The 15,985-nt window shown below is 44.6% G+C and overlaps 1 protein-coding gene across 3 annotated transcripts in view; it reads left to right on the top strand.

Moving 5' to 3' along the window:
* LOC145361103 (choline transporter-like protein 2) overlaps window positions 1-15,985 on the top strand; it is a 106,097-nt gene that overhangs the window by 38,963 nt on the left and 51,149 nt on the right. For all 3 annotated transcript variants that reach the window (XM_080216693.1, XM_080216692.1, XM_080216694.1), the window contains exons 2-6: window positions 5,558-5,606; window positions 6,979-7,052; window positions 11,482-11,566; window positions 12,226-12,310; window positions 15,482-15,610. In XM_080216693.1, coding sequence (XP_080072819.1) covers window positions 5,558-5,606; window positions 6,979-7,052; window positions 11,482-11,566; window positions 12,226-12,310; window positions 15,482-15,610 — 422 coding nt within the window. The remainder of the gene's footprint in view (window positions 1-5,557; window positions 5,607-6,978; window positions 7,053-11,481; window positions 11,567-12,225; window positions 12,311-15,481; window positions 15,611-15,985) is intronic.

Genomic DNA, 15,985 nt, shown 5'->3' with positions numbered 1-15,985 from the left:
AAATCTGCACACAATACTCCAGGTGTGGTCTCACCAATGCCCTACGCAATTGCAGCAAAAAATCCCTATCCCAATACTCAAATTGTCACGCTCTGAAGTCCAACATACCATTTGCTTTCTTTACTGTCTGTTGTACCTAGCATAAACATAATTAAAACATAAAACAGTACAGGCCTTTCGGCCCTCAGTGTTGTGCTAAGCTATGTCCAAACCCAAGATCAAGCTATCCCACTCCCTATCATTCTGGTGTGCTCCATGTGCCTATCCAATAACCGCATGAAAGCTCCTGAAGTGTCCGACTCCACTATCACAGCAGGCAGTCCATTCCACACCACAGCCATTCTGAGTGAAGAATTTACCTCGGACATCCCTCCTATATCTCCCACCATGAACCTTATAGGTATGCCCCCTAGAAACAGCTACATCCACCTGAGGAAATAGTCTTTGCACATCCACTCTAGTTATCCCTCACATCATCTTATCAACCTCTATTAAGTCGCCTGTCATCCACCTCTGCTCTAAAAAGAAAAGCCCCAGCTCCCTCAATCTTTCCTCATAAGACCTACCCTCCAAACCAGGCAACATCCTGGTAAATTTCCTCTGCACTCACTCCAATGCTTCCACATCCTTATAATGAAGTGACCAGAACACTCAATATTCCAAATGCCATCTCACCAAGGTCCGGTATAGTTGCAGCATAACCCCACAGCTCTTAAACTTAAACCACCTGTTAATAAACGCTAACACACTACAAGTCTTCTTCATGGCTCTATCCACTTGAGTGGCAACCTTCAGAGATCTGTGGATATGAACCCCAAGATCTCTATTCCTCCACATTCCTCAGAACCCTGCCATTGACCCTGTATTCCGCATTCAAGTTTGTCCTACCAAATTGAATCACCTCGCACTTTTCAGGGTTAACTCCATCTCCCACTTTTCTGCCCAGCCCTGCATGCCATCAGTCCTACATACTTGCTTTCAGCAACTGATGTACGAGGAGTCCAAGATCTTGCTGTGTATCTACCCCCATGTTGAGTCCTTATATGAAAGAAGGTTGTGTGTTTAAGCCTGACTCCAGAAGCACATTCACCCAATTCAAGCTAACGTTCCAATGCAGCACCAAAGGAGTGTTGCACTGCCAGAGATGCTGGTTTTAAGTTGAAATGATAAACCTAGTCATCTTTGGGAGTTTGTATGGTGGCACAGTGGTTAGACCTGCTCCCCCTCAGCACCAGAGACCTGGGTTCAATTCCAGCCGAGTGTCTGTATGGAGTCCGCACGTTCTCCCCGTGTCTGTGTGGGTTTCCTCCCACAGTCCAAAGGGGTGCAGGTTAAATGGATTGGCCATGCCAAATTGCCTATTAGTATCCCAAGATGTGTAGGTTAAGGGGATTAGTGAGGTAAATGTGTGGGGTTATAGGGATAGGTCCTGGGTAAGATACTCTTTTGGAGAATTGGTGAAGACTTGATGGACCAAATGGCCTCCTTCTGCGTGGTAGAGATTGATGTGGAGATGCTGGCGTTGAACTGAAGTGGTTAATATGTTTGAAGATTGGTCATTGGACATTGAAGATTAAATCTAGGATTGCAACAGGATCTTGATCAATTGGGCCAGTGGGCTAATGAGTTGCAGATGGAGTTTAATTTAGATAAATGTGAGATGATGCATTTTGAAAGATCAAATCAAGGCAGGATCTACTCAGTTAATGGTAGGGCTTTGGGGAGAGTTATAGAACAAAGAGATGTAGGGGTACAGGTTCATAGCTCCTTGAAAGTGGAGTCACAGGTGGACAGAGTGGCGAAGAACGCATTTGGCATGCTTGGTTTCATTGGTTATAACATTGAATACAGGAGTTGGGATGTCTTGTTGAAGTTGTTCAAGACATTGGTAAGGCCACACTTGGAATACTGTGTACAGTTCTGGTCACCCTATTATAGAAAGGATATTATTAAACTAGAAAGAGTGCAGAAAAGATTTACTAGGATGCTACTGGGACATCTTTTCCCAAAGATAGGGAAGTCTAAAATTAGAGAGCATAGGTTTAAGTGAGAGGGGAGAGATGCAAAAGTTTCCAGAGGAGCTATTTTTTCAGAGGGTGGTGAGTGTCTGGAACGAGCTGCCAGAGGTTGTAGCTGAGGTGAGTACTATTTTGTCTTTTAAAAAGCATTCAGACAGTTACACAGGTAAGGTGGGTATAGAGGGATTTGGGCCAAATGCGGGCAATTGGAACTTTTTTAGTAGTAAAAACTGGATGGCATGTTAGGCTGTTTCCATGCTGTAAACCTCTATTACTCTCTAACTGAATTGACCAGGTTGACAGCCCCTCAACCCCATTGATAAGAGATCATAGTGCAAAAAGAGGTCATTTGGCCCATCAAGGCTGCATCAACCACACTCCCACCTAATCCCTATCCCTGTAACCCCACATATTTACCCTGCTAGCCCTCTCAACACTATGGCCATGCTAAATTGCTCCTATCAACGTAACCTGCACATCTTTGGAGTGTGGGAGGAAACCGGAGCACCTGGCGGAAACCCATGCAGAAATGAGGAGAATGTGCAAACTCTACACAGACAGTGATGCAGGACTGGAATTGAACCCGGGTCCCTGGCACTGTAAGGCAGCAGTGCTAACCACAGTGCCACTGTGCCGTCCATAAATATCGTTCAACTAGAATTATAAGGAATTGGTTGCAAGCTGTTTTCAGAATAAAATCTACTTCATTTTCAGAATTAGCGAACAGGTTTGCGGGGCCCAATCTGCGTCCTGTTGTGTGCTGTTATTTCTCTGGTTTTGATTATTGTGCAGTGTAGATTTTTTCCAGTTGATTCATTCCTCTCGAGGATGTGGCAAAGACATGGTCACATTTTCCAAAAAACTTTTCTTAAGATGAAGATTGTATCATTATTCAGGGATAGTTCAGAGCAAGAAAGGGCTGTTTGCAGTGAATGTCAGTGTCCAGAGAGGTGTGGGTGAGGGCCAGTGTCCTGTAAGGGCGTGGGTGTGTGAGGGCCAGTACAATATCGTAATCAAGGACCTGTCCTGTCGTCAGCTGCTCTTATTCTTTCATGGGACGTGTGCATCGTTGGCTGGCCAGCATTTATTGCCCATTCCTTGATGCCCGAGGGCAGGTGATTCAATCGCATTGCTGTGGCTCTGGAGTCACATGTAGGTCAGACCGGGTAAGGACAGCAGACTTGCTTCCCTAAAGGACATTAGTGAATCAGATGGGTTTTTCCAACAGTCGACAATGATTTCATGGCCATCAGTAGATTCTTAATTCCAGGTATCTTTTATTGAATTCAAATTTCACCATCTGCCGTGATGGGATTTGTACCCGGCTCCCCATACGTTAGCTAGATATCTGGATTAAAATTCAACATACCATAATAATACCATGAGGCCATCGCCTCCCCCGGTTATTACCCTAGGTTTTTCTGCTTGTATCTGCCATCATTGGCACTGACCCTCACAGTACATTGCTGGAATGTACAGTCTTCACATGAATCAAGTCTATAAATATCTGCACATTGTTTAATTGTAGAACGGGTACTCCCATACCCAATTCTGTTTTCACCTGCCATTCATGCAAACTCACTCTGCAGCAGAGAACAGGCATCAAAAACAGAAACTGTGGATGTTTTTAATTGTTTCCTCCTGCTTATCTGCAGGCAGCAGACTCGCTGTCAGTGTGATAGTGTCAATACTCAGTAAACAGATACATACCGCCCTTCCCAGGAATTAAACTGTCCACAGTTAACCACCCTGCCAAATCTTCTGGATTAAATTCTGTACAGTAACATTGTGCATCAAGCTATATGGATCATAAAGAGACCTTAAAGAACTTATCACTTCCATTCTTTTGTCTTATTGATGAGGAGGTGACAGACATGGCAGCTGTTAGCTCCTGTAGAAACCAGAGCAGAGAATAAGACTGTTGAAGTGTGGGGTTTATTTAAACCAAATTGGTAACCCTTTTAAACAATTTGATGACTTCTTAAAAAAACTCTGAATTATGATGCAGACATGTAGTGCACGGAAAAGTAATTGCAAAGCTTCTGTCTGATCTTCAGTCAATGTGGAAACCCTGGCTTATACAGAACATGATGTGGGTATGCCGGTGTTGGACTGGCGTAAACACAGTAAAAAGTCTGACAACACCAGGTTTTAGTCCAACCGATTTATTTGATAATAGACTCACAAGCTTTCAGGGTTAGCCCCTTCGTCAGGTGAATGGAGAGTTCTGGCCTCAGACAGAGCATATAAAGCACAGACAGTTTAGAGATTACTGATTAGAATGCGAATCCTTACACCTAACCTGCTGTTCAAGACCTGAAGTGGCTGACAGTGTGAGTGGAAGGAGCACTGATCACAGGTTAAAGAGATGTGTATTGTCTCCAGACAGTACAGTAAGTGAGGTTTTGCAAACCCAGGCAAGTCACGGGGGTTACAGATGGGTTCATGTCGCACTATCTGTAACCCCCATGACTTGCCTGGGTTTGCAAAACCTCACTTACTGTACTGTCTGGAGACAATACACATCTCTTTAACCTGTGATCAGTGCTCCTTCCACTCACACTGTCAGCCACTTCAGGTCTTGAACAGCAGGTTAGGTGTAAGGATTCGCATTCTAATCAGTAATCTCTAAACTGTCTGTGCTTTATATGCTCTGTCTGAGGCCAGAACTCTCCATTCACCTGACGAAGGGGCTAACCCTGAAAGCTTGTGAGTCTATTATCAAATAAATCGGTTGGACTAAAACCTGGTGTTGTCAGACGTTATACAGAACATACAGCAAGAAAACGTCATGCCTCCGTTTAATGGCTGCCTCAGGGCTTATCACTTACAACTAGACGTGTCATCACTTTATAGCACTTCTTTATAATAGACTGTCAAAGCTGTCACAGTATTGACAAGGAGCTATCTATTTACTAACTGGGTCTAATGGAGGGATAGACCCTCACAGGCAGGCTTGTTGCACTGTCTTGGACATGGTGTATTGTTCCTCTCTGCCACCCAGCTCTCACCTCCTTGACTCCAAATAATTGTTAGCGTGAGACAGTGACTGCACTCTGGTAAACCACTTTGACAGGTCAATCCAGGCAGGATAGTTGTCACATCTCCTATCCTTGGCGGTTTAAGGATTTGATTGCTGTGGTCGATTCTGAGGACTGATTCTGGCGGCCTGGATAGATGAGACCAATCGGATGTCTAGCGTTTTTGATGGTGGGTCCTCACCATGATGTAGGGCACGCAGAGCTTGATCCTGAGCTCCCACTGCATCTCAATCCATGAATGAGGCTGATGATGTGCCATCCTCCCTCACCATAGTGCAAATGGCATACAAATCAGGTTCATTGTCATTCTACCGAACCACCAAGTTTCTGCGGTGAAACTGTATGTCAGCAAGCAAGGTGCCAATGATATCTGGCAATGTTTGTCTATATTTGTATCTTACTATAGTATGAAGTTGTTCATTGCAGTGGAGATAGCATGCTATGTACGTTATTTCACATAAATCTTGTGTATGCATATTTAATTTTTTTGTGTTTTAGGTGAACCAAAGAAATTTGATTCATCATTCAGAGGGCCGATTTCAAACAGGTCAGATGAACTATAGCTTTCAATTTTCTCCCATCAGTAATTTTAAGATTTCCAACACTATTTCTTTCAACTAAATTAAAGGTTATGGGGTGGGGTGTGTGGAGTGGGCCTGGAGACTTCAGTCCCAAGCCTGCTAATGAGATTCAGAGAAGATTTAAATAATTCACTCTGCTCCACGCCAGTTTCCGGTGCAGAGCTGATGGTGCTGGAGACACAGGGAGGCTGTGATGCCCAGCGGGGAGCCCGTGAACCAGACTCTGCTCGAGTCTCCTGGCTCGCCATGCTATAAAGAAACATAGCGAGGTGGGTGAATCACCCCCATGGATTTAGCAGTCCCAAGTTTGACATGTGCTGTCCAATATCTTTCACTGTGTGGTAATGAAGAGCAGGAACCTCTGCAGGTTTTTCCCCTTAGCTGCTGAATTCCATTAACTCTGCTTAGAATATAAGAACTAGGATCAGGAGTAGGCCATTTGGCCTCTTGAGCCTGCTCCGCTATTCAATAAAATCATGGCTGATCTTTTCATGGACTCAGCTCCACTTACCCGCCAGCTCATCATAATCCTTAATTCCTTTACTGTTTAAAAGCTTATCTATCCTTGCCTTAAAAACATTCAATGAGGTAGCCTCAACTGCTTCACTGGACAGGGAATTCCACAGATTCACAACCCTTTGTGTGAAGAAGTTCCTCCTCAACTCAGTCCGTAATCTGCTCCAAAATCTGCTTATTTTGAGGCCGTGCCCCCTAGTTCTAGTTTTACTCATCAGTGGAAACAACTTCCCTGCTTCTATCTAATCTATTCCCTTCATAATCTTATGTGTTACTATAAGATCCCCCCTTGTTTTTCTGAATTCCAGTGTATATGGTCCCAGTCTACTCAGTCTCTCCTCATAAGCCAACCCTCTCAACTCCGGAATCAACTTAGTGAATCTCCTCTGCACTCCCCTCCAGTGCCAGTATATGCTTTCTCAACTAAGGAGACCAAAAGAGGCTGACCGGCAAGTGGCAATAGGCCAGCAGCTGAGCCTTGGCCGTTTAGTGCTCTTACGTGTTGCCTTTGCAACTGAGAACCTGGAAAACCAACTCCGTTTTGATCATCAGCAAAGCGAAACTCAAACCTGTTCTCGTCCTGATCCCAGATCAGTTTGGGACTAGCTGAAGGTTGCAGTCCTATCGACCTGGGAGATGATATGGAGACTGACCAGAGGAGGGGGTAGGAGGTTGCTGTGTGAAAATATGTTTGTTTTCTCTCCAATCATGGTATCAGTTTGTGATCAGGGAGCGCAGTAGGACAGTGATGTGATGTAAAGCTGGAGTATCCAGTGTGTGCCTGAATTTGTTAGTAACGTTGTCCTATCCCTGCCCCCACAGGAGCTGCACTGACATCATCTGCTGCTTAATCTTCTTCCTGGCCATCGTACTGTATTTCATCGTGGGCATCGTAGGTAAGGAAACACTTGCTGCTGATGGTGTAGATGTGGAAGTCACCTATCTCATTGTTACTGTCAGACCAGTCTCTGTGAACTGTGTGCTGCAACATTTTGGCTCATTCTTGCCCTCCCTAGCTGTGGTGAAAGATGTGGAAATAGGATCTTCCCCATTCTTGCTATTGCCACCTTGCAAAAATGTTTATTTGCTCTTTAGGAGCCTCCGCAGTGATTATTGATTTAGAGGCAGGGAACTCCATCCCATCGGCGATCTCGATGGATGGACGTCCAATTCCACTGAGATCAATTTTTGGCCTTTATTGCCAAGAGGATGAAGATCACACCTGGAGCTTTGGTTTAAGCAGGAACAAACTTGCATTGGAGACAGTTCAGAGAAGGTTACTTGGCTGATAGAAGAACAAAATAGTGTAAATGCTGGAAATACTCAGCAGGTCAGGCAGAGTCGATGAACAGAAACAGAATTAATGTTTCAGGTCCATGCTCTTTACAGCTGAATGGTCATCAACCTGAAAGGTTAACTCCGTACTCTGTGGGCTGAGGGCATTGCTTTATGGGGAAATGTTGATTTATTCTGATTGGGCTTTAGAAGAATGAGAAGTGTTCTTATTGAAACGTATAAGATTCTGAGGGGACTTGACAGGGTAGATATTGAGAAGATGTTTCTTGGGGAAATCTCAAACAAATAGGCACGGTTACTAAAATAAGAGATCTTCCATTAAAGACGGCAATGGGTTCAGGAAAGGGACAAGAAAGGGAGTGATGGTGACATTGATGAAGGAGAACATTGCAGTGTTGGAGAAAGAGGATGATGCAGAGTGGTTAAGGACGGAGGCTGAAACTAAGGGGCAAAAATGTTGCTTGGTGTAGTTTATGGACTACCAACTAACAAGGATGTAGAGGAACAAATTTGCAAGAAAATAAGAGATACTGAAGAATTATAGAGTAGTTATGGATAGGGGACTTTAATTACCCAAATATACCCTGGGGTAGTGGGAGGGTAAAGGGTAGAGAGGGTCAAGAGTTAGTGTGGTCAAGAAAGATTTCTTCAGTATGTGTCCAACCTAATGAGAAAGGAGCCACTGCTGAACCCGGTTCTTGGAAGCGAGATGGGCCAGTTAGATTAAATATCAGTGGGATGGTGATCGCTGCATCCAAAGTTTTAAGATGGCTATGGAAAAGGACATTGAACTACCTAGAATAGGAACCATCAACTGGGGAAAGCCAATTTAAATGGGGGTAAGAACGGATCTTGGACAAACAAATTGGAATCAAAGGTTGGCAGGAAGAATGGGAGCTGAACAATGGGCGACTTCAAAGGTGGCAAGGTTCAGATCCAGTCAACCGGGTTCAGCAGTGGCTCCTTTCTCATTAGGTTGGACACATACTGAAGAAATCTTTCTTGACCACACTAACTCTTGACCCTCTCTACCCTTTACCTTCCCACTACCCCAGGGTATATTTGGTAATTAAATCTCCTATCCATAACTTCTCCATAATTCTTGCACATCTCTAATTTTCTTGCAAATTTGTTCCTCTTCATCCTTCTTGTTAGTTGGTAGTCCATAAACTACACCACCCTTCTGGGGCAAAGATAGAGCAAACAAACCCAGAGCTTCCTGGATGATGATAGAGTTAGAGATTAAGATAAAGAAGAAACATTTTGCTTATGACAAATATCAGATGGACAATCCGATGGAAAACCAGGCTGAATATAGAGTTTTGAATTGATTTATTATTGTCACATGTATTTACAAGTATTTGTTTCTTGCACACTTTTCAGACAAAGCATACTGTTCATAGAGAAGGAAAAAAGACAGTGCAGGATGTAGTGTTACAGTCATGGCTTGGGTGTAGAGAAAGATCAATTTAATGCAAGGTGGATCCAGTTGGACCTACCTCTTGGTTAAATTTCAGAGAGGAGGTGAAACAAAATGCATTGTCGGCCTGCTCACAGCTGTCTGGGCTTGGCTGAGTAGGAATGTTATCCCACATGAAGAAAGAAGGTTGGGATTATTTTTCATTCCCAGGATATGGGCTGGAATTAATTGCTTGTCTCGAGTTGTTTTTGTGTAGGGTGTGGTGGTGAGTCAGCCTGTGCAGTGTTCTCACAGCTCCACAGGGATGAGGCTTTTGTTCTGAGGTTTTAACTGGGTGATGAAGAAGAGAAGCTGGCTGCTTTCATGTGTTTGCCATTGTTAGGGAGGAGCTGAGGTTTCTTATCATCGCCTGTACTTGTAATTTGATGACACAGGAAGTGAATTTCCTGTAAATTTTTTTTTCCAAAAATATACTTTATTCATAAAAAAAATCTCGATTAATCTATTCCAAATTTACAGGGCTTTGAATAGCAAATACAACGTGGAATCAAAATATTTTTACAGATCTGTACAAATTACAGTGACTACATTTCAAAACTTAAAAAACTATATCCATGCCTCAATATTTACAGATTTGTGCTGATTACAATGATTACATTTCAATACCTAAAACTTTCTACATGCCTCAATAAATTACTGTGTGCTGTTAGTGCTCAGGTTGGCACACAGCTCCGCAGGTCGAGGGTATTCTGCAGTTCCCGGGCCCTCGGTCTGCCTCCGTTAAAAGGCCTTACAGTGTGGCCTTTCCCCACTGTGCCATTGCGGCAGCTGCCCCAAGCTTCAGCGCGTCCCTCAGCACGTAGTCCTGGACCTTGGAATGTGCCAGTCTGCAACATCCGGTCGAGGACAGTTCTTTCAGCTGGAAGGTCAGCAAGATCCGGGCGGACCAAAGTGCGTCCTTCACCGAGTTGATGACCTTCCAGCAGCAGTTGATATTTGTCTCGGTGTGCGTCCCCGGAAACAGCCCGTAGAGCAGAGTCCTGCGTCACCGAGCTGTTGGGGACGAACCTCGACAAATACCACTGCATCTCACTCCAGACCTTCTTTGCAAAGGCACATTCCATTAGGAGGTGTGCGACCGTCTCATCAGCTCCGCAGCCGCTTCGAGGGCAGCGTGCGGTGATGTTGAGACCTCGAGCGTGCATAAAGGATCTGACAGGGAGTGCCCTTCTCACCACCAGCCAAGCCAGATCTTGGTGCTTGTTTGTCAGTTCTGGTGATGAGGCGTTCTGCCAGATGACACTGACAGTCCGCTCAGGGAACCTTCCGACAGGATCCGCCGTCTCCTTTTCTCTCAGGGCCCCAAGGACGTCACGCGCTGACCACTGCTTAATCGCCGTGTGGTCAAAGGAGTTTTCCGGAAAAATTCCTCCACGAAGGACAGGTGCTGCGGGACGGTCCAACTACTTGGAGCGTTCCACGGCAGTGTGGCCAGACCCATCCTTCGCAACACTGGGGACAGGTAGAACCTCAAAACAAAGTGGCACTTGCTGTTAGTGTGCCGAGGATCTACGCACAGCTTGATGCAGCCGCACACAAAGGTAGCCATCAGGATGAGGGCGGCGTTGGGAACATTTTTCCCTCCATTCTCTGGAGATTTGTACATCGCTTCCCTCCGGACGCGATCCATCTAATTATGCAAATAAACGAATTCAAAGCAACATTGACTTTTTATTGTGCCAGCAATAGGGCATCCACTCTAACCCCATTTCACTGCTCATTTCAAGTAACATGATCATTTGACATTCTTAAATATGTTTGATAAACATCACGATTGACCCAGATTTTATAGCTACTGCTGATGTATTCCACACTCAGGTAGCCCTTTGTGTGAGTACATTACTCCACAGTAAGTTTTTAATACAAACCCCTTGCATAATGGCACAAGCAGCACCGTGACACAGTGATTAGCACTGCTGCCTCATGGCGCCAAGGACCCAGATTCAATTCTGGCCTCAGGTGACTGTGTGGATTTTGCACGTTCTCCCCATGCCTGTGTGGGTTTCCTCCAGGTGCTCTGGTTTCCTCCCACAGTCCAAAAATATGTAGGTTAGGTTGATAGGTCATGATAAATTACCCCTTAGTGTCAGGGAGACTAGGAGGGTAAATATGTGGGGTTACAGGAATAGGAGAGGACTTGGATGGGATTATTGTTGGTGCAGACTCGATGGGCCAAATGGCCTCCTTCTGCACTGTTGATTCTATGATGCATTTACCCTTCATCCCAGTTTAAAGCAGTGTTATACCCTCAATTTATCTAGGGAAGGGTGAATATACCAGAGGAAAAGCTATTCACTATTTATTAAAGAATGTTTTATACAGCCACACTATAGGGGTACTCATCCCTTTGAGTACTTGATGCACCAAACAGATTATGATTGAGGGTGGTGTTAATTCCTTGGCGGGAGATGGTTTCGGCTGGCTCCTGAGGTATTTGCCTGCTTACCATGGGGTTAGTTGGTTACATGAAAAGGTAGAGTCATTGCATAGACTGTTTTCTGTGGTTCTGCTCAGTGTATGATGGCTATTTGGTGATGGTCTGTTTTTAGCATGGACACATGGAGACCCTCGGAAAGTGATCTATCCGACTAACAGCCGTGGTGAATTCTGTGGTCAAGTTGGAAGCCAGAATGAGTGAGTTCTCTTCTTTTCATCAGGCACCAACCCAGTGACTTAAAAAGTGGTGGGGTTGCGGAATGATCTTCTCAATATGAAGACTACAGTCCATAAAACCAATATCGTCAAACAGTCTCAAGTCACCATAAAACATTGAGCCGCCTGTGAGTTAGTTCACCATTCACATTCCAGGTTAAAACACTGCCTGTTTAGTAACATTTAAAACAATAAGGTCCTAATCTCCGCTCAGTGTGGTATTCAAGCTCAAAGATGAGCATTTAGTGTCCAAGTGTTTGAGAAAGACAAAGAGAGAGAAAGAGGGGTGGTACAGTGGTTAGCATTGATGCCTCATAGCGCCAAGGATCAGGGTTCAATTCTGGCCTTGGATCACTAACACTGCGGAGTTTGCACGTTTTCCCCTTATCCTCTGGGTGCCCCAGTCTCCTCCCACATTCATAAAGACGTGCTGGTTAGGTACATTGGCCATGCTAAATTCTCTGTGTTACCCGGACAGGCACCGGAGTGTTGTGACCAGGGTATTTTCACATTAACTTCATTGCGGTGGTAATGTAGGCCGACTTGTGACTAATAAATAAATACGTGAGTGGGGAGAGGAAATGAAGAGATTGAAACCTTGGTTTGCAAACATTTAGTGACATTGTCCTTTTTTTTCCCAGACACAAACCATTTCTTTTTTATTTCAACATCCTCAAGTGTGCCAGCCCTCTGGTGCTGCTGGAATTTCAGTGCCCAACCCCACAGGTAAGAACATTAATGTTGCTGTCCCTTGTTTAAGGGATTGAAATTCCTGCTGTATACAAAGTGTTGTTTGGTAGCACAGAACATGAGTAACGCTGAAAAAAAACAGACATTTCTTGTGGAAGCTTTTTGTCTTGCATGCATTAGGACGTTCACAAGAATGCAAATCCAAGGGAAGTCAACAAATTTATACTGAGAAGAAATTGTGGATTGGTGGTCAAATGGACTCTGATTGTTAGGGATGTTGTGATGGGGAATGCATTAGTTGATGATGATTGACAGTTAATTGCCAAGCATTGTTGAAATTTAAATTGGGCAGCTTGACTCTGGGCCAAGCATTTCCCTCAGGAATGAACCAGCGAATGGCTGTCACTAATTTTGTTTAGCTGAAATGGGCACAATCTGTGTACATGTTCTTTGTAAAGAACAGGGCCCTGTGTATTTATATGTAGATTACAAGGCACACACATGCGCACACTATGAGCCTGATCTTAAATTGATTGTCAGAGTAATTTTCGGCACACTGAGGGTAACTTAGCAAATGTTGTCCAATCATAGAATCACCATGCGGTGGCACAGTGATTAGCACTGCTGCCTCACAGTGCCAGGGTCCCAGGTTCAATTCCGGCCTTGGGTCACTGTCTATATGGAGTTTGCACATTCTGTGTCTGTGTGGATTTTCTCTGGGTGCTCCAGTTTCCTCCTGCAGTCCAAAGATGTGTGGGTTAGGTTGATTGGCCATGGTAAATTGACCCTAGTGTCGGGGGATTAGCAGGTTAAATGTGTAGGGCATGGGGCTTGGATGGGATTGTAGTCGAATGATGGGCCAAATGGCCTAATTCTGTTCAGTAGGGATTCTATGATTGTATCTAACGTTGGACGTTGTTTTGAGTTTCGTGAGCACCAGCTGGTTGGCTAAGGTCTGTACAGCCTATATACCGAACACTGCACTGGTACATTCCAAAGACTGGTGGATCATATCAAACAGCACATCTCTTCTGCTGTTCGCAATGGGCAAGTTACAGACCTTACTCAGCTAGCCCATGCTTGCAAAACTCAAAACATAGTGAATCTGTGATTGGACACCATTTGCTGAATAATCTTGTGTGTGCTAAGAATTACACTCAAGTCAATTTAAGGTCATCAGTTGGGCTTGCAGTGCACTTGTGCATAGTGGAAGCTACATATATTAATACACAAGGCCTGTTCTTTGCAGACAGATTCTATTTCAGCTAAACAAAATAAATGACAGCCATTTGCTGATTCAATCCTCAGGGCAGTGCCTTCACCAATCAGAGTCAAGCTGCCTGGTTTAAATTTCAAACTGTGCGCTCAGCAGGTAACTGGCATGATCAACTTGTGCATTCTCCATGGTGACACCTCTCCAGTTCAGAGTTCACTTGCCAACCAATCTGCATTTTCTTCTCATATGGTATAAATTTGTTGGCTTCCCTTGCATTGTATTCTTACAAACGTCTTGTTGAGTGCAAGATGAAAAGCTTCAACAAAAAAGTCTCCTTTGGCAACAAAAGTGAAATGCCTCCTGTTGATCATTTTAGCAGAATTTCTTGAGCAGCAATAGTAATGTTACTTTCCAAACATGAAACAGTTACAGGACAGGGGATCATGTAAAAATGCCGGGTTGTATTTCTGGACTAAATTTAGGGGTAGGTGTTACAAGACTGGGTTTTAGGGGCTGCAAGGTGATGCCAGTTTTGGGTTTTTATCTACACTGTCTATATTTCTCATGATTCTGAACACCTCAACGGAATCTTCCTCTCAGCCTCCCTCAAGGAGGACAATACCAGCCTCTCCAATCTATCCAAATAACTGAAGCCTGAATTATTCTCATTCTTTCTCTACTCTCCCAGAATCCTTCACATCCTTCCTAAAGTGTGATCCCCACAGCTGGACATAATACTTGAACAAACAGATCATAATAACTCCCTTGGTTTTTGTAATCTGTGCCTCTCTCCATTAAAGCCTGGAATCCCATATGCTTTCTGAATCTACCCTATTATCTTCAGCAATTTGGCTATGAGGAGAGGTTGAATAAACAAGGATAGTTTTCACTGGAAAGATGGAGGCTGAGGGGAGACCTGATAGAGGTCTGCAAAATTGAGATGCATAGATAAGGTGGATAGTCAGACTTTTTCCTCTGGAAGTGTCAATTACAAGGGGGCACAGGTTCAAGGTGAGAGGGGGAAAGTTTAAGGGAGATGTGTGGGGTAAGCTTTTCACGCAGAGTGTGGTGGGTGCCTGGGACGTACAGCCAGAGGAGGTGGTGAAGCAGGCACGTTAGCAACAAATAAGAGGTATCTGGATGGGTGCATGAAAAAGGAAGGAATAGAGGGATATGCCCTGAAATAAGGGCAGATGTGTTTTTTTCAGTTTTGTTAGGGCATCATGATTGGTACAGGCATGGAGGGCCAAAGGGCCTGTCCTGTGCTGCATTGTTCTTTGTTCACATTCACAGCCAGGATCCCCTCTCTGTTCCTGAATGCTGTTTAGAATTGTACCCTTTATATTTTATTAAATTGTCGTGGGAAGAATAAAGTAAAGCATCACTTTGCACACATCTGCGTTCAGTCTGGCTGCTGTGTGACCACCCGTTCAGTTCTGTGTCCACTTGAAGCCGAACAGGATCCTCCTCTCAGTTCATGATGCCTCCAAGTTTGGAGTTAGTTATCTGAAAACTTTGAATTTGTGCCTTGGCACCTAGGTCATTATCTTGGTTCTTAATATAGATTCATGAGGGCAACGGGGTCCAGATATCGATTCCTGTGTAATCCCAGTATATACATTACTCCAGTCAAAACTACTGTCTTATAATAAAATTGATTCTGCCTGTTTCCAATTACTCAGCTAACTTTGTAACCATGCTGCCACGGTTTTGTTTCATTAACTCATTAATCCCGTGCTGTACTTGTCCTGGGAATGTCAGCTGGGGACAATGTAGAGGGAGCTTTACTCTACCTAACCCTGAGCTGTATCTATCCTGGGAGTGTTTGATGAGGGACAGTGTAGAGGGAGCTTTACTTTTTACCTAACCTGATGATGATATTAGATCCACTTCCAAACTAATTCACCTTATTTTGATGAACAGAATAAAGCTATTGTAAGAAATCTTGATAGTTAGCCTACTTCTGATAACCCATTGACTTTGTTTTCCAGATCTGTGTTAGTAAATGTCCAGACAGATTTGAAAGTTTCATATCTTCATATGCCTTGCTCAGGGTGAAACCAGAGAGATGGAAATATTACATACAATTCTGTAAACCAGGCTTTAATGATTCCACGAAGGTGAGTTACGGTAATGTTGCTTTCACTTGTGACTTTTTCCAGATTTTCCCTGTTCCCTTCTGAAACCATGGACCCCTGGGGTACGGTTCCCCCTCTCCTGGCTCTCCCTGGGGTACGGTTCCCCCTCTCCTGGCTCTCCCTGGGGTACAGTTCCCCCTCTCCTGGCTCTCCCTGGGGTACGGTTCCCCCTCTCCTGGCTCTCCCTGGGGTACGGTTCCCCCTCTCCTGGCTCTCCCTGGGGTACGGTTCCCCCTCTCCTGGCTCTCCCTGGGGTACGGTTCCCCCTCTCCTGGCTCTCCCTGGGGTACGGTTCCCCCTCTCCTGGCTCTCCCTGGGGTACGGTTCCCCCTCTCCTGGCTCTCCCTGGGGTACGGT

The sequence above is a fragment of the Carcharhinus amblyrhynchos genome, chromosome 33 (genome assembly GCF_965287045.1).
Source record: "Carcharhinus amblyrhynchos chromosome 33, sCarAmb.v2.hapA, whole genome shotgun sequence".
NCBI lineage: Eukaryota > Metazoa > Chordata > Chondrichthyes > Carcharhiniformes > Carcharhinidae > Carcharhinus > Carcharhinus amblyrhynchos.
Note: the sequence above shows the minus strand (reverse complement) of the source record. Positions and strands in the feature narration are given on the sequence as shown.